General features: G+C 32.0%; 2 protein-coding genes across 4 annotated transcripts; one reads left to right on the forward strand and one right to left on the reverse strand.

Moving 5' to 3' along the window:
• The first annotated feature begins 333 nt into the window (after positions 1 to 333).
• Positions 334 to 2,591, forward strand: LOC108909196 (ubiquitin thioesterase OTU1). 2 transcript variants are annotated; one of them, XM_023454416.1, is made up of 3 exons: positions 334 to 798; positions 1,554 to 2,116; positions 2,172 to 2,591. In XM_023454416.1, exons 1-3 carry the CDS (start codon positions 633 to 635, stop codon positions 2,382 to 2,384), a joined length of 942 nt encoding a protein of 313 aa, XP_023310184.1. In that variant the 5' UTR covers positions 334 to 632; the 3' UTR covers positions 2,385 to 2,591. The 2 variants fall into 2 exon arrangements, with proteins under 2 accessions (XP_023310184.1, XP_018568960.1); XM_018713444.2 differs by lacking the exon at positions 334 to 798 and having other exon boundaries at positions 1,322 to 2,116.
• A 1,849-nt stretch (positions 2,592 to 4,440) lies between these two features.
• Positions 4,441 to 23,881, reverse strand: LOC108909203 (protein Lilipod). Of its 2 annotated transcripts, none has more exons than XM_018713460.2 (10): positions 23,743 to 23,881; positions 23,590 to 23,688; positions 13,039 to 13,303; positions 10,767 to 10,997; positions 10,643 to 10,711; positions 10,270 to 10,587; positions 8,022 to 8,176; positions 7,735 to 7,966; positions 5,829 to 5,985; positions 4,441 to 5,151 (listed from the first exon to the last, which is right to left on the reverse strand). In XM_018713460.2, the coding sequence occupies exons 2-10, from the start codon at positions 23,656 to 23,658 to the stop codon at positions 5,070 to 5,072; spliced, it is 1,578 nt and encodes a 525-aa protein (XP_018568976.1). In that variant the 5' UTR covers positions 23,659 to 23,688; positions 23,743 to 23,881; the 3' UTR covers positions 4,441 to 5,069. The 2 variants fall into 2 exon arrangements, with proteins under 2 accessions (XP_018568976.1, XP_018568974.1); XM_018713458.2 differs by having other exon boundaries at positions 23,590 to 23,697.
• Between the last annotated feature and the right edge of the window lie 165 nt (positions 23,882 to 24,046).

Genomic DNA, 24,046 nt, shown 5'->3' on the forward strand with positions numbered 1-24,046 from the left:
GCAGTTGGACACTAGCCATCTCTCTCTAATCGTTGAAGAAGGAGTTGCATTAGCCAATTACGTGCCTGTGCGATAGAGAAAGAAAAACCAATAATAAGTTACCAAAGAACACACCAAAATTTTTTAAAAATTTATTTATGGCTTAGGGCTAGTCGGCTAATCTGTGTTATAGTTCAAATCTCTTCACTGAACCATAGAATATATAAAATATATAAAATATTGTTATCAAAAAAACATAAAATATAAAATTTTATCTACCAGTTTCTTTTTTATATTTTGCGATTAGTTTTAATAACCAGTGCCAGCAGCAGTAGCACCAACGCCCAACAATTATAAAGTAAATGTTACCAGGTGAAGTAGTGAGTAGTAAATATTTAATATTTTATGTAACGTAAAATCGAATAAAATTTTATGAATTTTTTATACTGTGCGGTGCAGAGATGAGTATATCTTGTATAAACTAGTTAATTCAATATTGATATGAATGAAATTCTATTCAATAAAATATAGAGACGATTGACGTTTCTGTCAAATTGCAAAATTTTAAGAATAAAATTAAAATAATTACAAAGTAAAAAATATAAGTGCACGGATAGACATAACACAACTGTAGTTATTTATATAATAGAACAATGGCTGGTTTCGCTTTGAGGATAAAAACAAAAAGTGGCCAACAAGTGGTCAACAGCTTAACGAAAGAAAGCACTATAAAAGAACTGAAACAAGTGTTGTCTAGTTTGTCTAACATACCAATAAATCGCCTTCACATTCTCTCAGGGTTTCCTCCAAAAATTTTAGATATNAGGCCTACACGAGATGAGGCAGGATAAAGAGGGATAATCCCCCTCGATCCCAAATCATTGAGGCCAATTTCTAGCCATAGAATAATGGCGCGGCTTAGGGCTAGTCGGGTAATCTGTGTTATAGTTCAAATCTCTTCACTGAACCATAGAATATATAAAATATATAAAATATTGTTATCAAAAAAACATAAAATATAAAATTTTATCTACCAGTTTCTTTTTTATATTTTGCGATTAGTTTTAATAACCAGTGCCAGCAGCAGTAGCACCAACGCCCAACAATTATAAAGTAAATGTTACCAGGTGAAGTAGTGAGTAGTAAATATTTAATATTTTATGTAACGTAAAATCGAATAAAATTTTATGAATTTTTTATACTGTGCGGTGCAGAGATGAGTATATCTTGTATAAACTAGTTAATTCAATATTGATATGAATGAAATTCTATTCAATAAAATATAGTGACGATTGACGTTTCTGTCAAATTGCAAAATTTTAAGAATAAAATTAAAATAATTACAAAGTAAAAAATATAAGGGCACGGATAGACATAACACAACTGTAGTTATTTATATAATAGAACAATGGCTGGTTTCGCTTTGAGGATAAAAACAAAAAGTGGCCAACAAGTGGTCAACAGCTTAACGAAAGAAAGCACTATAAAAGAACTGAAACAAGTGTTGTCTAGTTTGTCTAACATACCAATAAATCGCCTTCACATTCTCTCAGGGTTTCCTCCAAAAATTTTAGATATCACACAAGACAATTTAAATTTAGCAAGTAGTGGTATAACTTCTGGTGATACTCTTATACTAGAAGAGAGATCTGCACCTGTTCCTGTACCTAAAGAAGTAGATGTTGAACAAATTCAAGAAAACAAAACAAGGAAACACGTTGAAGATCCTTTCGATTGCCCAGGAATATTAATGAAAAATGTAGTGCCTGCAGATAATTCATGTTTGTTTACTAGTGTTCATTTTGTACTTAATGGCAAAGTTGATGAATCAGGAAATGTAGCTCCTTATATGAGACAATTAGTGGCAGAAACGATTAGAGCAGCGAAGGATCAATACGATGAGGCAATACTAGGCAAACCTATTGACGAATATTGTGCATGGATTCAGGATGATAAGTCGTGGGGTGGAGCCATAGAATTAGCCATACTCTCTAATTATTATGGAATGGAAATTGCAGTTGTTGACACAATAAATGCTATAATCAATAGATTTGGAGAGGACCAGAGTTATCCTCATAGGGTATTTCTGATGTTTGACGGCATACATTATGATCCCCTGTATATGGAATCTTTAGATGTAAGTGAAATTTTTTGATTTTTGGGTTATATGTGATGATGATCAATCATTTTAGGGAGGGAAAATACAAACAATATTTTCCAGTGAAGATGATAGAGTTTTGCGAGAAGCAGAACAATTAGCACAAGAAGCAAAGTCGAGCAGACAATTTACGGACGTTGACAAATTTTCATTGAAGTGTATGATCTGCAATATTTTGTTGAAAGGACAAGTTGCAGCGCAGCAACATGCACAAACCACTGGTCACGCCAATTTTGGAGAAGTTTAGTAGTACCTATGATTACATTTTTCATATATTAGGTTGAACTGAATATACCTCATTTGTAAAAATGCAATTAGCGCTATTATTGTGTTCGAGATATTTATGGACTTTATACGGCTTTACCATAATGATAGAGTAAAGGTAATTATATAAAAATTTGATAATTGCTGGCTATTATTCTGATCAGAACAATTTACACATGAATATTTTCCAGTTTGTGTTTTATTTCTCGAATGTTAGCAATTAATATAAAAAATATTTCAGTGAGAATACATTTTAACGGTTTATTCTTATATTAATAATAAAATTATTAATTTGTCAAAATTACTTCTAAAATGGCATTTGTGTAAGTTTAACTTTTTTGGTTCTTCATAATGTTTATTTTTTTGGGAGTGATAATTTTTAAAAACAAAGTCAATACAATTTTTGTTTTATTTTATAATTTATGATACCTTATAGCTGTTTTACATTGACAATTTATTGATGAATAAATTGACGAAGATATTCATGAATTAATTCACGAATTTATTGGTAAAGTGTGGTTTTTACACTGCTACAGACTTTGTCAAGTTTTTTGACGCATGAATCAGTTCTACCAACGAATCAAAGAAGCAAATAAATTTCAAAAATGTCACCTTTCCACTCATAATTGTAGTGATACAACAGTGGTACCGTTTTGACACATATTATATAAATATTAGTGCTTGTAAGTAACAAATCGGTAAAAACAATACAAAACTAGTATGATGCCACACAATTATTTTACATATTCCAATAACATAACCTCATTACTGATCTGTGGAAATCTGTTGGGTTGGTACATCCGAAGTTCATGAAGAAGTTGATGAAAATTAGAACGCTCCAATTCGTCAAGAACTTGATGAATAAATTCATGAAATTATTTGACAGCAGATTTGGTGCATTTCACTATTTGTCCAATTTCTTAATGAAGTGACTTCATGAATTAATTGATCAATAAATTGTCAATGTAAAACAGCTATTAATAACAAAAGCCTTCCTATTTGTACAGGGTGGTCCTAATGGTCTTAATATTTTCTGGATATCTTTTTGTATATACTGTTTTCCAAAAATGAATGAGTAGGGAGTCTAGTTTATATGATTGGATTCAGTCCGAATCCCAAAATTTACTTAAAAAAAATATATATTTTTTTGTCAACTTTAATGCCTTCTAGTGGGTTAACTAAGCAAGTTAGGCCGATCGCAAACACAGCCATGTGTGGTCGCCACTGGTGGCTGCTACACTCTGCGGACTGTATTTTGTACGAAGTTTAAATGCGCTCAGCACAAATACACCATTGGCAGAGGCTCGACTCGATTGAGCCACATGCTACAGCAGCAGCCGTATATCGCATCTTGTAGCCGACGACAGCCACTCGTCTTTCATCACAAACACAATCCACAGAGTCCACAGTCTATCACCACCTGGTACGTTTTCTGAAATTATGAGCACAGGAATGGCGGACAATATAGACGTAGATGTGTTTGTATCCGAAATTGAAAATTGTCCAGCTATTTGGGATATGCCGTCTGACGTATACTCCAACAGATCAGAAAAAACCCAAGCCTGAGGAAATGTGTTTAAAATTCGTTCCGGACTTTGAAAAAAAGACTACAAAGGAAAAAAATAAATCGTGGAATATGACCACAATCATTCGAAAATATTTAAAAAATTTGTCTTCGTGTAACTTTAAATCTTCAAGAATAGCAGGAAACTTGTTGCTCCATGTACATGGAATATCGAAACACCCTGTATATTTTATCAGATTCATAAGGTTCTATGCTTGGGGCAGTCGTACGCATAGGGTGATTAGTCTTAAAAATCTCAAATGTTATCAATGAAATAGTAGCACAATTTTTAGTAAAGTATTTTGTGTAGCAACATTTATATGAATATTGTAGGACATCCCTGTATTGAAGCATGAAAATTATTATTTTTGCATACTTACCTTTTAAAAACTTGGGGACTATAAACACATTAAATCAAATAAAAATAATATTTTGTTTATTCAAATCAGAAGTGGGGTGAAAAAAAAAAAGAGTATGGGTAACACATTTTTATTCACATTGGATACAAATAAAATTAAATGATGATATCATTGATTAAAATAACACTAGCTTAAATTTGCAGTGACTAAGACTAGAGAATATATGATGTTGAGCAAATCAGTTATAAACAGACTGTAACAGCAATAATTACTTTAACATGTTAAACATAAAAAAAATGGTTAAATGTATGTACTATAAAAACTGTCGATAAAGTTTTATAGCACATTTTTCGACTATATTCATGTGATCATCATTATTAAGAAAAATAACTTCAATAAGAGCTTGTAAGAAGCAGAACAATCGGAAATTAAACCAGTTGGCACCAATATTAGCGATTTTTCAATAATGCTTAAATGCCGTTAAAATCACAGAACGTTTAGACATTAATTTAGCCATCATATACCTACATATTTTACTAAATAATAATTCAAGTAAAAAAATTTATCATATCCACAGAACAATTTTAAATTTTTTACTCACATATCCAATATTGGTGCGACTTAAAGTTATATTCAACAAATCGAAAATAATTCCACAAATTTAAACAGACATTATCACAACATATATAAAATTATTACCACTAAAGCTGCATTTGAAATTGTATGTTGATCGAGGAAAAGTGTACTACTCACATTTAGCCAACGATGGCCTTGGTGTACTCGAGATGGAAATGGGGGGGTCATTTAATTCCAGCAAAACCAGTATTCTGTCCAAGTAAATTATACATAAGTAATAACTCGCTAACGGAAAAAGCAACAACACCAACAAACTGTAAGTCACGGATGAACGGTGGATGATCGTTACTGGAAAATGCGGTTTAACATGCCTGTTGAAAGCGATGAGAAATGTGAGATGAATTGAGCTATGTTTTATTTAACAGAAGTAGCAATTTTTCTTCGTTGCTGAGTTAAAAAAAAGTAATTGTTTTTACTAAGCTAACCGAGCTTTTCCATAACAATATTATCAGTTCTGTCACTGGTTAGGATCATAAAAAGAGTGGAAGAGAGAAAACATTTTTTTTTTCAAAATAATTTTATATATATATATATATATTTTTTTTCAGTTCAGATGGTTTTTTTAATTCAAATATAATGGATACTAAATGAAAAAATGAAAGCTGTATTCAGGACAAAAAACATGACAATGAAAACGAAAACTAAAAAAAATAGAAAAATAAACTCTTGTTTTAATGATAAAAATCGCTCGTAAACTCGTTATACGTTTGTACCTAACGAATTAAAGTACTCGACAAGCTTTAACAGTTCAATAAATATCAGTCTTATTAGCTCGAAAAGAATGATAATGTATCATTAGTTTTTAAGCTGAAAATATTAGTTCAGAAACGATACGCAGCTGGTTAAAAACATGTAATTTTCAACTAACCGGGCGTACAGTTCTCGGCGTACTTTGGCCGTAAACTTATTGACTACACATAGCGTTGAAGCTGCTGCGAACGACAGGTTGTATAGGAGGACTATTTTGAAGTTCCCCAGCCACTCGATGCTCCCAAAGTCACCGAGCAAGTCAAAGTTGGTGATACCTAAGAAGATATAATAATTTTTCATATACCCAGAACATTTAGGTTGTGCGTATTTGATATCACAGCCACACACAAAAAAAATTATCTGTACTTTTTATGCGACATATGTTATCTGTAGTATTTTTGCTTCCTGATAAATGTGGTGTCAGAATTGAGCTATCAGGTCACAGGAATTTCCTAACCTCAAAAAACAGGTCAAAAATAGTAAAAGTACTAGGAAAAATACAAAAAAAATTCTATATTTAAATGTTCATTTATATGGTTAAGGCCCCGCCGAATGTAAATCCGCGGTCAGAATTGATGAGTCACGTGATGGTTCTTTTTCTAACCTCAAAAAAAAGGGTCAATTATGGTCCGAGGTCAATTGTGTCAAATTCAAGATGGCGGATCAAAGTTGGCCGAACAAATTTTCAAAAAATAACATTCGTGCCAAATTTGGTATATGGGGGTTTTCGGAGTCAGTGATCACGGATTCGATTTGCAAAATTCAAGATGGCCGATCAAATTTTCAAAAAATAACTCGGACAAATTTAGTATACAGGGGTTTTCGGGGTCGCTGATCACAGATCCGAGGTCTATTTTGTAAAATCCAAAATGGCGGATGGCCGACTAAATTTTCAAAAATAACAAATTTGCGCAAAATTTGCTATTATACGGGGGTTTTCGGGGTCACTAATCACGAATTCGAAGTCAATTTTGCAAAATTCAAGTTGGCGGATCCAAGATGGCCGACCAAATTTTCAAAAAATAACACCACAAATTCGAGGTTAGAATTGCAAAATTCATTTTGTAATGTTTTTGTTTACTTTATAATCTGAGTACCCAATTATGTTTTAACCATCTTTTTTTCGGCTATATCTTGTTTTTTTCTGTAATTCACGGGTTTTCTGCCTAATCTCGGGTAATAAGATCCATAGTAATTGATTAAATTTTTAAAAACAAATTTTGTAAATCTGATCTCGGATTCGTGATCAGTGACCCCGAAAACACCCGTATACCAAATTTGGCGCGATTGTTATTTTTTGAAAATTTGGTCGGTCACCTGGGATCCGCTATCTTGAATTTTGCAAAAATGACCTCGAATTCGTGATGAGCGAATCCCGAAAACCTGCGTATACCAAATTTGGCGCGAATCTGTTATTTTTTGAAAATTTGTGATATCTGATCTTAATTGACCCGTTTTTTTGAGATTAGTAAAAGAACCATCATCTGACACATCAATTCTGATAGCGGATTCACATTCAGAGGGATCTTAATCATATAAATGAACATTTGAATATAGAAAAAAAAATTGTTTGTATTTTTCCTAGCACTTTTTCGTGAATATTTGCTATTTTTGACCTGTTTTTTGAGGTTAGAAAATTCCTGTGATGTGTCAGCTCAATTCTGACACCGGATTCATGATCAGAAGGCAAAAATACTAGGAATAACATTTCTTGCATGAAAAGTACAGACAACTTTTTTTTGTGTGTCTGTGACAAGCAAAAATTATTAGAATTTATTTCAGTTGTTACAATTTTTGACTGTAACTTGAATTTTCAAAATAATAGTACATTTACTAAAAAATAATTTGAGAAATAGTAACAACTGAAAATTGAATATTGATTGCAGTTTCTGAACTTAAGAAAATTTTTTACATTTGAAAAATCTGGAAATATTAGTAAATTTTTTGGTTCAAATTTTATATACACCCTGTAAATTATTAATCGGTTGTACCATTAAGTAAGTATTATTATTATTAGTACTCACCTAGAATTTTCGATAACAAAGGCAAGGCGGAACTGATTATCAGCAACAAGGCGCAGTTTCCAATGACAAGGCAAAACGGTGTGCTCTTAGGCTTCGGCCTCACCCTCCTCATGCAAGGAGCGGTGTAGAGACCAATTGACGAGGTTAATATCAGGTAAACTATCAGCACTATTTCTAGTGCGGCGCCAAAAGGCCCTAACTTTGATAGCGAACTCACCCCCAAAGTGAATTGCTGGAAGAAAAGGTATGTTAGAGAATCATGGCATCGCTTTTAGACAGATTTTTACCTTTGAGCTACTAGGTAGTGCTTTAATGCCTATCAACAACGACAGTGTGTTTTGTACTACTAATAACACGGCGATCACTGTCAGTCCGAGAAGAAGCAGCATGGCTACGGGGTACACCACGTTTCTCCTCAACGAAGAAGTCTGCCGCTGCTTATCTGAAATTGATTAATATTTTAAGTTCTAAAGAAAATTGAATGATTTCTCAACTATTACAGATAGTGAAAAATACTTGCGTAAAGAATAAAACCATAACTCGGTCACCAGAATGTCAGTTATTTTAAATTTGCACACATCATAGACCCACACAAATTCATTCAAATTACAAACTACTTGGAAATTTCCTTTCAAGTTACTTTTAAATTGATTTACATTATTTTATGTATTTATAAAAATGATGCTGACACTCCCAAAAAATCAGTATTAACAAAAAATAGACTGTGCAGAGAATATTCCATAGGCGTATCATTTTAGGGGGTTCCAAAAATTGGTAAATATAAGTTCAAGTGCATGTATAAATTTTTTTAAAAAACAATCTTTTAGTGCCACCATGCATTGTCATCCAAACTATATGCAAAATTTCAGCTCGATCAGTTGGAACTGTTTTAAAATTCAGTTACAAGATTTGACCCATAGGTACTAACAAAACAAGTTAAATAAAAGCTTGTAATAAAACTTGAAAATACGTGGATTTTGGTATGAAGTAGGTAGACACTTGTAACAGTAAGTTGACACAGAATCAGTAAAACAAGTTAATCCACTAAAACTACAAACATCCCTTAAAAATGAGATGCACTACCGTTAAGACACTAGAAATCGCTAATTGCTGTTGTCACTACCACTGTCAAAGGTATGATGATAAGTGGTTCTATTACAGCTTTAACTCTTGTATCGGAGTCCCACCTATACATATAATTTGAAAGTTGTGTTATTTCGTGCCACATAAGTTTCTATATTCACCCAGATTAGTTCAATACGGTTCAGCTCGCAGTGATATGACGGTGATAGAAAAAGTGTAGCACCGCGAGCTTTAGCCATTTCATCCACAACATATTTCATGTCTTCCATCTTTTTGTGCAACTGCTAATTGTACTTTTATCACTGTGTCTTAATCCATTCAATTAACTATTCCAAGATTTCTTCTTTTCTCTATCAGATGTTGGCAATTTTTCTATTCGTTGACTATGGTAAGGCACATTATCCACGGCAATCACAAGGTTCAATGTATGGCAAAATAGATGCAAACCATTTTTCAAATATCTCAATGTCTATATTCTCGTCGTAATCTTCTGCTTGTCACAACTCCTCGGATACATATAAACCTGCCTTCAAAATTCTGCGTTCACTTCTGACATGTGTAGTTATTAATCACCGCCCTTTTTCAGAGCTTTTAATCCCATAGAAAATCCTTCTATAAATGTTTCTAGTCTACTGTTGATATTTAAATGACACCAGCCATTGGAGATCATACGTCCTTCATTAATTCATGTTTCGTTGAGAAAAATTTCGTTCTTTTACATTATCATACTTTTTTGTTTTAAGTATGAAAATTCATTTTATGTTAGTAACACTTTCTCAGACAATCTAGGCACATCTTCATCTTTTGCAATTGCAGTTTGAATTTTCAGTAATATTGGAAGTGAGTGCTTTTAAAATAAAATCTGCACATTTAGCGTCACTATCCATTGCAATTTTCCATCTTCTATGTATCTCGCTTTTTACTCTCACCAATTTTTAATGCACAATAAACACTTTTGACACATTTTTGTTAAAGAACTGCATAATTCCATGGCACTACTATTTCATTTTTAATAACACTTATTGGAATTATTAAAATATGAAAATAATAACACGTCTTCTCCACTTGTCTAGATCTAGAGGTATTATTGGAACATTATGCGACATGAAGGGCACATTACAACTTTCATGCAAGGTAGTGGCTGTAATTATGAAAAGCATTTTCAAAGTATTTAGTTATTGAAAATTTTAATTGTAACTTGTTAAATGAGCCACACTTGGTCCAATTTGGTTGGACCAAATTACAGTATTAATTGGTTGGACAGTATTAACAAATTTAATCACTTTAAGTTAGCTAAATCTTGAATTTTGTTTCTGCAGACTAAACTTCTGAGGCAATGATCAAGAAAGTAGAAAGAAGGCGTACAGTGAAGCAATGTGTAAAAAAATAGGATTCCATTTATGCAAGCAGCTCTCATACTTTCCCTCGCATACTACACTTAAATCATCATACCTAACGTTTTCCTCCTTTCTTCTACCGCGATGAGCCTGGCTCCTAGCCCGGACTGCAGCTCTCCGTTCCTTAACCTCAACAGGTTTTCCGGCAGTTTGTACTCTTCCTCAATGAAGGGACCGCTTAAACCAATCGACATTGGCGCGGGACTAACGTAAGATTTCCCAGTGTTCTGGGCGTGTTTCAGTCTTCTACGTAGGCTCTCCTCTTCCATGGCGCAAGCGAAGTATTCCTCGTTGATGTCGCGGAGGAACTGGGGCTTTATCAAGAACTGGCCGACGACGTCGAACAGACGCACAAATCCCAGTGGCGTACATACTAAAAGAAAGTAGTTCCTGTTAAAATCCGCATCCATTCAATGGAATAAACTTACCTAATAGTATCAGTACTCCGAGGAAAGATATACACGAATACAGAAAAGGCAAGTAATAGCTTGTCAAATCTGGAACAAATGAAAAATTAACATCTGTACTAGAACGAAACTATATTTGACTTACTCAGTATTGTCTGGATGCTAGAGTTATCTTTATCTATTAGGGCCGATATGACGTAGGTCATTCCTAGGACGACCATTCCCAAAAGGGCCAGCACGATGAAGGTTTCGTAAACTCTCGCCATCAGTCCTTTTCGATGGCCGAAAAAACCTTCCGATTCCGTGAACAGGTAGGCGAAGGGAAGCAAGATGAATAGGGAGAGGTTGGAGAATATGAACACATAGTTCCAAAGGCCTACAAAACAAAATAATTCTGTTATACAGGGTGTCCCGAAATTAATGCAACAAAATTTGGTCATAGATTCTTAAGACAAATTTAGGGGACCTGTATTTTTTCTTTTTGCCAACTGACCCCTTCTTTCAGAGTTAGAGCCCTCTGAATTCTGCCCCTAAGAATAGTCTGTTTTATATCTCAGAACCGTGTTGTACGAGAATCACTAAATTTGGTACACAGGGGTTTTATGACATGTGGAATTTGATAGTGCTACCCATTTTACCGGGGAACCCCCATATAACACTTTTTCGTGGGCCCCCGTGCCTTTAGAACCAAAAAAATTTGGTCGCAAATTTGAATTTCTTAAAAATTATTAGTTAGCTACAAAGCCATTGAATTTACAAACTTTTTTGTCTCTCAATATTTTTTTCGTAAAATGCAATGTTTTTGAGGAAAATGGCGAATCACGATATGCATTCGATCACATTTTGACATTTTTCTCGAAAACATTGCATTTTACGAAAAAAATATCAAGCGACAAACAAGTTTCTAAATTTAATAACTTTCTAGCGGACTAATAATTTTTAAGAAAGGACCCCGCACATTTTATATGGAAAACGGTCTTTCGGTGAAATTTGCTAAAAATTTGGGAAATTTTTGCCGTTTTTGGCCACTAAAAATTGCCGTAGAGCCTAAAGATGGGCATTTTGAGCTTCGACCCCATTGACACTTTTGATCAGGGGTACAAAACAAACAATTTCCCAAATTTTTAGCAAATTTCACTGGAAGACCGTTTTCCATATAAAATGTGCGGGGTCCTTTAAATATGCGACCAAATTTTTTTGGCTCCAAAGACAAGGGGTCCACGAAAAATTGTCTTAATGGGGATCCCCGCCAAAAAGCGTAGTACTATCAGATTCCACATGTCATAAAACCCCTGTGTACCAAATTTAGTGATTCTCGCACAACAGCGTTCCCAGATATAAAAAAAAGATTATTCTAGATAGATACACATTTATTTAGCAAATGCTATACATACAAACGATTACATAAACTCAAGCAACAAAAATCCTTAAAATAGAAATATATAAAAGTTTACCCTGGTAGTGACCTAATGTAACTAACAATTAGCTTATTGAAATGATTAACTGGCCCATTACAATTTTTTATATATTCTGGTAGCTTATTGTATTGCATAAGACCCTGGTAAAATANTATTTGACATATTTTTTGTGCAAAATAATGAAAATATCAACAATTTTCTTTCAAATTATAGTATCATATTTAGATTGAGCAAAAAATGATAAATGTATACCTGGAACTCCATAACAAGAATTGCAATAAAGATTTTCTCTTGGTTTTTCTTTTATTAGCTTAGAAGATGGGTGACAACTTTTCCTCTAGCGTTTTTACGTAAATTGATCCATAATCTTATAGAATATAGAATATTCCTAAATTTGACATACGTAATTTTGAATGCTTTTTATTTAGCAGTACTCGGGACAAACGTAAAAAAAATCTAAATAAGTATTTAGCTACAAAAACTCATTTGAACAATAACAGTAATAATTAAGTTAAACTTATTTTGTTTAAAGGAAAAGTGTAAACATTTTAGCAGGGCACTGAAAATTTCGAAGCGAGTACAGCATTTAAATATACAAGTTTTTCCAAATTTTGGGGACTCTAACCACCGTGGCTGCTTCTGTTTATGTATTTGGCGATATATTTGAAGCAGAATGACGAATGAAGACTGGCAAGTAAAAATTTTCAAAAATCAATCAATACAAATTTTTCCCAAGCGACACATCCTTGATTGTACATATCTCATACAAGTTTTATACCACAATGCAGAATTTTATAAGTCTTTGTTACAAAATTTAAACAATATGTTTTTCCCAACACCTTATTATTTACCGAGCATTATCATAAATAAAGTTTGTGAATCGATTGCGTGCTTATATAGATAACTATTGCATCATCCACTCCGACACAATGTGATTGTGAAAATATCGATCATGAAATGCACATAAATATGTAAACGATATAATCCTAAGACACCCACCTTGTATAAGTGAAGAATTGAGCCATTTAATATAATAGCTATTCGGATAGTTCACCAAGACCTCGTTGGAGACTATGGAGATGGGCAGCAGAAGAATCGCTCCTACGGAAACCGCCAGGGAAAACGTGCACAGCCAGGTGCTGATCCTGTAGACAGTCACCTCATCTTCGTCTGTGCTGTAATAGTCTTCTCTCCCTCTACGTTTGAAACGGCCCAACAGAGCAAAGCTGAACAGGTAGAGGAGGAGAAAAAGCAGCAGAAAAATCTGGAACAAGTGAAATACATTTATGAGTATGATAAAGATATATCAAATAAGCAAGCCAACTTTCAAATTTTGTAAATTTGATTATGTCCAGATTTGCTGTAAATTTGCTGCGATAACAATTTTTACTTTTTGAACTACTGATTTCATGAGAATTTGTCTTAAACGAATGGTGATAAGAATTGTTTGCCGCGTTGATAGATATTTTTTAATAGGGTTAACTTCATATAAAGTTTGCAAACCATCACATCGAAAATTAATCCAAAACCACTAGATTCCTAAAATGAAAACTGATGGGAATAATTCATATAAAAGTTTGTAGACTGATGGGTTATTTCCAACATATACGAGTAGTGACTGTTTAAGTTAAAAAAATTTAAATTAGTTTTTCATATCTCAGAAACTTACATACTGGCTAAAACAAAAAAAAACTATTTTTAGAATCCTCAGACATTTTACTGCTAAAAATGTTTTTTGTTTCATATCCATACAAGGTACAATTAAAAAAATTAACAATAAAGAACATATCCCTCCTATTAGAACATGCCATAAGTGTAATGTACTTTTTCCTGTTAGCAGCAGACCCATCAAATGTTATATAAGTGTAATCTTGAAAAAATACTTTCACGTAGTTCTATTAAAAAAAAATCTTCATGCTTTTTAAGAACACTACAAAATTTGATGTAATTATATGATACCTCTAGTTGATAATTACATTTTTTATTTAGCATTTACTTCTAAAAAATAAGATGGGACGACATTGTGTAGCATGAAAATCAGTTTTACTTGAAAATTGCGCACCTAGGCACTTTTAGATTTATTTCCCTGTATAGTAAAATTATTTTAAATAAAAATAATAATTTGAAAATGGCTTGTTATTTTAAAAAAATGAACAATCTTCATTCTTTGAGATAAAATCAAGAATTAAAAGGGCTGAATGAATTTTCAATATTCAGTTCTGTCGAAAATTAGGGGTTGTCTTGTTGTATCTTCCAGTATCTCTGCCCAGTTTGGTATCATTTTTTATAAATTAAGAGAATGTATACCTTTACCCGAGCCTTTACCTCGGTGTTCGATATAATTTTAATAACGTCAAATATTTTTTGAGATGTTTGCGTAGATGTAATATTTCACAAAAACGTATAGTACCTAATCTGGTTTTTAAAATAATCTAAGGAATCACCTCCTTTATTATTCGAGTTTATTTAAGAACCAAGTTAGCGCCTCCTTTTTTTAACTATAAACGCAGGAAAACACTGATTTTCGTTAGTAAAGCTACGGTAAATTGCAAAATGGTTATTTTTAAATGGGGTGACCTGCTATCTCTACCTATATAAATAAACTTCCTAAGCCACTCTTATTTTTATTACTTAAAAGGGTGGAAAAAAAATTTTTTCACCATTAGTTTACGGCAAATTCTGATACAGTCGAAATCGAGGGTGAAATCGCAGGAGTAATTTGGTGTGCAAGCTTGAGTAACATTTGAGTAATACTGAGTGTTATTATTATTAGAGTAATACTTCGGTAAGAGTTAAGTATTAAAATTTAAAACAATTACTTTTATCACACGTACGATGCGTGCACGCATCTGAAGCCGTTAACTTTATATAAAGTTAGCGAGCCTCATCTATATTTTTTTAATGAGTGCGGAAAAAAGTAGTTTTCACGATAAATTCCCACAATCAAATTACAACATTTTAAAGTTGGCTTGCTAACTTATATATCTTATAAAATCGCATACATTTGAATGATATAGTTTTTGGATAATTTCATTTTAATAAATTTATTAGTCAGTGTGTGAATTTACAAAAACGCAGTGTTTCATTTAAGATGCATTATGCTCAATTATGTGAATAAAACTGCATCCAATGGGGTCATGGATATTTCCTTAAAAGAAGTTAGAATAAATCGCACACATTAAAACTAATCTCCCTTTTTTTCCGTAGTTTCGAAGAAATGCTGCGAAAAATATTGACAGAGGGATTAGGAATTTCTACATTTATCACGAACATATCGCATATCACGTCAAAAATTGAACAAACGCGACCTTCATGTTTAATCACGTTTAATATTGGTACACACGCGCGATTTCTATTGGCTGCAAATCTCTATCAGCATAAAAGGTTAAGGATACTGTAATTAAAAATAAATATGGTTACTTTTACATGCATAAAAAATCAACTTAAAAAAAAGTAGGTACATCATACATATAAAAGTTTGGAAAACTAAAGTGAAGACTCCATTGTCTTCATAAAATTAAATTTCGGTAAATGATTTTTGTGTACAAAAAGAATAAAAATGAAATAGATATTTTGTAACTATATGTATACTAATGATTTCATACAGGCGGTATCATTTGAAACGTAGAAGCAATGGAATTATAAAAATTTGGTCCATTATTGTGAGAACAAAAATAGATCTTATGAGACACATTGCCGAAATATATGTGGAACTCAAATAAACGTTTTGTTTTAAATTATTACATACAAGGTTAAAAATAATGGTTTTTGTACATATGTATGTAAATATATTTTAAATGAGTATTTACAAATGGAATTTAATGGTAAACAGAATAGATACGCTGCGCGGTTTTGTTCAATTTATCTAAATATGTAATGTTTTGATTGTAGTAAGATATTGTTTATAGTCGATTGATATTGAAACGTTTTCAATTTCACGCCACAGAAACAATTTCCTAGTGAAATATTAGTAATAGCAATTAAATTAAAAAAAAACAAATTATGAATTCTTTCAATTCGAAAAAAAAAAAATAAAATTTAGACATCGTTCAAGGCCATGCATGGTGCACCATCTTATTATCGTCAGTACCTACGTATATATTCATTTTTTGCAACGACATTATCTCTTCCTAATCTATAAATAGACAGAACTTTAGTCGAGTCAATAAATTATATACATTCATTTATATAAATATTTATGACAAGTTAATTGTACCGTTAATCTCCAAATTAAACTTTTGATATACGAAAAAGGAATTAATTCCGGAAGTACAAAAAACCAAGTACATTTTCAGAACAAGTTTGCAGTTGCTAGGTAAACTAAAAACCATATTTTCATAATGGAACTCCTTTAAAATTACGTGATAAGAATATTGACTCAACTAAACAAGGAAAAGCTAATTATTTGATAAAATTCCTGCTACAAGTAAAAATTCTTTAACATAAATAAAATACCTGCTTAGTTAATGGATTTAGAAAGTAATTGACATACCTATATACATAACTAAAATAGCTATAAAAATTCTTGCAATAAACATTCTTGTTTGGCGAGTGACAAATAATTCTCCTTTTGGTTACACTTTCCTCGAAGGTTAATAAAACCATTTACAGATCAATTTAAAAAAATACAGCTGTCGTATCTTACGAACAAATAACATATCTTATTTATATTTTTTAACTGTAAGAACCTTTGTACAACAGTTTTGTCACCTTCCAATAAATTAAATTTGGATGATGGTGGTACAAAGTACAATGTTTCCATTTCCATTAGTAATACTAGTATCATCAAGTATCATGTACATACATTTATCTTAAATGAAGCTTACTTGGGACTATGGCGCCTATTATTGCCAAGTACATCTGATTAGATTAAATTGTTTTATTTAAATATTTTCCACTAGGTTCACCCGAGTTTTCTACTTATTTTAAACCATAATGAGAATTTTCCAATGTTTATTTATATCTTAACTACCTATTTTGATAGTTTTAATCTTTTGACATGTAACCAAGATATTCACTGACCACAATGCCGATGCTACTTTATGGGTTTTCCCGAAATAGAAGCTCGAATAACCTTATAAAACAAATGCTTTACTATTAGAACGTGATTATTATAATGCCAGTTCATGTCCTTGCGTTATCAACATTTAATTGTGCTAAATGCAGAACTGTTTTAAAGCTGTTGCATTGACGCGAGTATTTACTATAGGGAAAGTACGAAGAAGATAGAATTATGAATAGATTAGATAAATGCTACAAATAGATAAATTCGTACTAACAATAAGTACTTCAAAAATGCGGGTACTTCACAAATAGTTTATAAACACGTTCGAAGGTGTCGCTTAGAATTATGTAACTGTATTCCTTTGTCGTCTAAATGGATCTTTAAAAAATAATAATGATTGAATTTGTGCCTGATTTAAAGTTATCTGCACTGCCTGCCCGCAATAGAATAAACAGGATGTTTATCAAACATGCGGAAAAAATTCAAGGTGTTATTCCCTGGACTATTCTAAGAATATTTTGTTCTCTTGATGATTTTGCCGCTTTGTTGCGAAGATACAAGGCGAGGAAAATTTTCAACAATAACAACATTTTATTACCGCAAATTACATGTAAAACTTCTTCATCTACAAGAATTGATAAAAATGACTACTTCCAGCTGAGAAGCAAGAATCCAATCTTCTCCTCATTGACTGCCGAACTCTTTCAAAAACACCAGGGTCGTTTCTTATTGAGTTATACCCAGCAATTATCCGATTTCTTAAATCTTCCATTTATTTTTTTTCATTTCCACTGGAGTAGTATAAACTGTAGATGACCCCATAGGAAATAATCCAGGGGGTTTAAGGTTTAAGCCCACACCATGTATATAGATATTAAATTTGAAATAAATCTATTTTAGTACGGTCCGATGTAAAAGACCCTTGCACATTTAAGTCTTTTTTAATGTTACGTGCCGAATACGCCGTCGTCGTTTCATGCTCTGTGGAGTGTTAACACACTTTTCTACCATGCCTACGCATTGGCTGTATGTTACATTGTGATTCCTCGATCACCGTGACAACTTCCTTTTATTTACATCCGCATTTGATAATTAGTTAAAAATCGCGTAGATACAATTTTGCAATATGATCCCGTCTAGATTATGAATAAAATATGTCTAGGTTTGCCGAATTTTATTCATAATATGTAACTAAACAAAGATGAGTGGAAATTTTGTAATTAATTATCTTTTAACACGTAGAAATTTCTTATATGTATATCAGGGACTACAGTTCAACTTATTTCATCTCGTAAAAAGTAAAGGAACCCACGTCAAAAATTCCAAACACAAGTAATAAATAATTTAAAAAGAAAAATGAAATAAGTAATTAAAAATTTATTTATGTAAACAACTGTGTAGTACCTTATCGTCTTTAAAGGAAGCAAGGTTGTCGGTAAGGTTTTACCTATTTTCGCCTCTTCTTTAATTGTACAGAGCCTTCATAAATGATTATAAGCCACGTGTCCGCCGAGCTAGACAACCAACATTGCACGACTGGTGCTGCCAACTAAAAATCCCTATATTTTAGCTCAAATAAGGGCCCTAAAAAGCCCTGTAATAATTAGAATAATTAGTATAATTACATTTTATATCATAATATGCGACTGGTTAAAAATAATAGCAATTATTGGTACACTTGAAAAAATGCACCCAAACCAAAAAAATGTCATCCACAGTCCCAAAAATTCATAATGTTCCTTGAAAAATAAAAAAAAATATTAATTAGTGGCAATAATTACAACATGACAACTAGGGTGTTAGAATTTTGACTGCCTTAATTTTAACAGACGATAGAATACATTAAAATAAACAAAAAAATCTTATATGACATAGGTCCTAAACTCGACCATTTCCGAGAAAAAAATTATCAAAATCTCCAACTTGATGTCCAAAAGTTCGATTAATTAAGGAATATTGACATAACTGCGTGCATAGAATACCATAAAATACAATGTTTATCACTGTTCTGAACTTCTTTATGCTTAATTCTAAAAAATAATTAGCGTTGTAATAAATTTAAAATTCGATAAAATTCATATCGAGCAATGTGACAACGGCGCGGCGGATAACACAAGATACTAAGCTGTCCAACATTACGCAATTCAGTTGGTATCTGGAATTGGACCGTGTCTGAGTGCTTTTTGCGTACCACTATTTCCTTTTCTTGAGGTGTTTTCCAGCGAGTGCGCGAAAATTTAATTCGAAGGTGTCGTGCGTGCATCGAAAATTGTGATGAATATTTTGAGCATATGTAGTTTGTTTTGTACTTATGCGTTTAAAAATTACTGAATTTTGCCTTTTGGTATTTGGATGACGTGAATCTTTGGGTACTTTAATTACATAGTTTTCAAATTCATAATTTGATTAAGAGTCAAGTTCCTGTTTTAAGAGATTCATAATTACTAAAATTCGAGCTAAAATTTAAGCTCATTATCTTCGTACTACGAAATCGATACATTTTATTTTATTTAAGTATTTAAGACCTGGAAAACAAATGCCTTGAAATTTACTAAATGTTTCACAATAATAGTTGTTTACGTTTTTTTCGTAGGACAAGTCTGCCGAATGCACACGTGGTATGCACCAACTGTGTAGCCGAGAACATGGCTTTTTTATTCTACTCAATTTTAATGTTTTTAATTTTACCTTTTTTTCTTATTGTTAGACAAAATCTTTCTTAGAATGACAATTGCTGATGCAGTTAATCTCTGCTCTTTCGAATCAAAAGGGCAATATGGCCCTTCAAATGTTGTGAAAAAAATATATATTTGACGTTAAGGAGAATCGTATGCGACAGATTTAGATAGACCACTTCCAAATAAAAATTTTGCGGCATTTGAATTTTTTTCGTGAAATCCACTCTTCATGGTTAACAGTCCAAAAACCATGACAAAGTTAGGCGCATGTTAGCGCTAGTGATATGCAAACCAGAATAACAAAGTTTTGCACTAATTGTTGAGAAATTAGAGCAAAATAATATATGATCCGCTACGACACAATTGCCGTGGATTTTGGATTTTTTCCTGGTAAACTGAACATTTTGCCATAAAAGAAGCAAACATGTTGAACAGAAATTGTTACTTACTCCTTTAATGATGATCTTGAATTTGTTTCGATTACAATCTGTGAAGATTCGAAGAGTCCTTACAAAATGATTTTTTTTATTTCAAAAAGGAGAACCAGCTCTGAAAGTTTGTCGCACCATCGCTTTTACACCTTCACACGATCATCCATAAAGATTAGGTGGATTCACAGTAACAATAGGTATAATTCTATATTCTATAATTTTCACAGGATTATAACAGAATAATTACAAACGCCATTGTTGTGAACCAGGTAAAATAATCCCCATACGAAAATTTGCTTCCGTCAGAATCCTAAACGATTTATCAATTATATTTTCATTTGAGACGCAAGGTTATATTTACGTTGACATCCACAAGCACGCGTATCAGAGGAATAAAAATAAATTATATTCCAAACAACGCCGATCAAAGGATGCGTCTTTGTGAAAATACGCAGATAGCATAAATTCAAATAACAATTTAATCAAAACGACCTCCGTTATAAACAAAGAGAAAGTGATGTATGCCAGTGCTCAGTACTACCTACATAACAATGTGTATCGTTAGCTCTTCGACGTTGCACGTCACTGGTAGTGGATAATTATAGATAGAGAGAAGCCACCGAGTGTAAACAGAATATTTAAGATTCTCATGATCAATTTACAGCAAATTGCGTCTCTGAAATGGACACCAAGCGCAACATATTAGACTTTTACTTCATAAAACAACATTTAAATTGGTCCCAGCATGAATAAACTTCCCATAAAAAAATGCAGTACTGTTTTTCCAAACAGAAGGGTACAAACAACAAAAATATCATATAATATAATATGTATTAACAAAAAGAAATTCGATATTCTAAATATTTCTTCATATTTATGGGAACATATTTCTATGGAAAATAAATATACAAAGGGCCAGCTGTACATAGTGAAAATGGATAGAACATTTCAATACATATGTTTCTATTTTTACTGATGCTGCATTCAAGAATGGCTCAAAGCTCCCCATTCAATTTTTTTGCCAGCACGCATCTGCGATTAAAGGTTGTCCCCATCCCCATTGCATTCAAATGCCAAAAGAATCGTTAATGCTTTATATATATTATTTCGAAGTATCTAAAAATACGGCATATAAATCAACAATAACATCTCATGTGTTAAAATATGCTTCAAAACGGCTTTCACTGACAGATTAAAAATAAATACTTTTTGAAGATTAAAAGGGTTGCTGTAAGAGGATAGGTGAGATACTCAAAGCGCTAATATGTATTTCATTATTCTTTGATTTGGAAGTACAACGCGTTAACCTTAGATAAATTATCTTATTGTTAGTTTCAGCATGTCTCATCTATCATCTAAAAAAAAAAAAAAATTAAATCCCATCGAAATTAGCTCAGACTGTATTTGAAGGTTATCTCAAACTAAAAACAGCAGAACACTCTAAGGAATGTCTAGCAGCCAATATGTTGTAGAAAGTCTTAGAACTAATTGTTTATTTTTAGTAACTTTTAGAAAAAACACATTTTTTATGAATACCCAGAAGATTATGTCACTCATACTATGAAGAATTAAGTAAAAAACAAAAGGATCAACTGCAAATCAAGCAAAATAAATATTTATCAACATAAGATTAAATATCATGGATACTAGTATTTCTTATATGTGATATAATGATTGTCTTTCTTAAACTGGATTAATATTTCTAAAATGAAACGTTATTTATTGGATGGTATAAACGATTTTATCTGATTATGGCCAATTAACATGTTACTTTCTATCTAATTAAATTGGTGATTGATTACAGAAGAATATGGGCAAATTAGAATGGTAAAACATTTGCAAAACCGACTTTGAATAAGCAAACATTTAATTTAATATGTCTAGAGCTAGATGACCCTATTATTATTTTGCGTTTTATTGTTCCACTATTCTTTTTTTAAATTTTAGGTATACAAGAAAAATAATATATTTGGCAATATATTCCTGCTGTTAAAGAGGTCAACAACGCGCACAGTAACTTGAAAACAAACTTCAACGATATAAATAATACATAATAACAGTATTTTGCATTATCTATGTAGGTACCTAATGCAAGAAGTTGTCCTGTTAGTTTCATTTGCTAAATTGAATGAGTATGCAGTCAATGGCAAGCAAGACCCATTTTTTTTAATGTGACCCAGAATGCCTAGATGACAAAAATTATAATGCAAGTCCGTTGTCACTAACGGAATTCATTTCATTAAAAGCCCAGCCATTAAAAATGGCCGTTATCGACTTTTATGAAGAGAACATAAAATATTTAATCTTTTTATTGGTCCCTATACTGTATTAATAAAGAGGTAAGCGTAATCAATAAATTTCATTCGAGAATTTGTAAAAGTATTGTAGAATGGCGAATTTTTAATTTTATAAAAATAATTTGAAAGGAGTAGGTAGAAAAAGACATACCTACGTTATTATATTATAATTTCAATGATATTGCATTTTAAATTGCATTCACTTCTATTTTAGAGCGTCAATTTTAATCAGAAGCATCATTAAAATTTTCTGTTTGCGATGCAAAATCCTAGTATCAAATTTATAAAACATTCTGGTAAATAAGATAGCAAAACATTGCACTTTGTTACCGCGATTATCAAAAAACTGATTATTTAATGAAACCATTGTTAGTAATTAGGTAGGTATACCTATTTGTTTATATCTGTAAAGTAAGTCAATAGGCAAATGTAGCAATTTTTGGCAGATCTTTGACAATTTGGCAAATTGTTAGCAAATATATGAATAACGTCTCTGCACAATTTGTTATTATTTGCAAGTTCGATATTAATACCTACATGTTTATGTACAGTAGGTACAGTTGTTTTACAAAAAATATATAAGATGTGAAGATCCTCGAAAAGCTGTTTTAATTATAACCGTTGAAAATTGGATAAATAACAAGAATTTTCTTTAATAAAAACAGTGGTGGATTACAAAATTAGAATAATAGCGTAAATATTCAGTGCATTATTATAATTGGCACAAACACCTTTTATTTACCTGTATGTATGAAAGGATTATATACCTAATTTGCTTTCTACTCTGAAATATGTACAAAAATTTATTTGGGAACGCAGGCAAGTAGGTATATTAAAAATATTCATAACTTTCTTTAAGCGTTTATAAATCATGAGTAAAACAAAAACAGTCAATCTAATATTCGCCTTTTACCCTGAACTTTACATAAAAATACCTAGTAAATATATATTTTTAATAGTTTACTTTTAAAATATCTAGAACAAACTCTAGAAACTTTGAATACTGGTAAAAATTAAAAAAATCAAGCAGATGCACGTAAAACGGGCAACTACATACGTGGTGTTATATTACTGGTTTTCTGACAATTCTGACGCAACAAAAATATACTACCAAAAATACAAAAAGCAAAACAACTTACTATTTGTTCCCTGACATTATTGTGAAAAATTTGTTCATTCAGATCAGGCTCATCTTCATAATCTTCCATTATTTCACCTATTCGTCAAAACTGGTCCTTCTAATACAACTAAATTAATCATTTTTTGAGTTTATGCAGCGAGAAAAAATATACCTTCCATTTTAGGTTATACTTAATTAAATCACGTAAACACAGTTATGAATCAATTAACACACGTTACTTGCTAACTGTAAATTCTTCAGGCAGCACTTTTACCAGCGTTCTCAAAACGACTAATTTATTTGACCAACAAATAAACAATGTCAATTTTCTAGCAGCAAAAGCAGCTGCCAGATGCCGATAGTGGCGCCAGCTGTTGTCAATGCAACGAACTTTAAAACAAATAATGTAAAAGTAAATCTCAGCCCGACACCTCCCGGTAAAATGATAAGGTAACTTGAACGAATCAACTAAAAAT

Source organism: Anoplophora glabripennis, unplaced genomic scaffold, assembly GCF_000390285.2.
Source record: "Anoplophora glabripennis isolate ALB-LARVAE unplaced genomic scaffold, Agla_2.0 scaffold305, whole genome shotgun sequence".
NCBI classification, from domain to species: Eukaryota; Metazoa; Arthropoda; class Insecta; order Coleoptera; family Cerambycidae; genus Anoplophora; species Anoplophora glabripennis.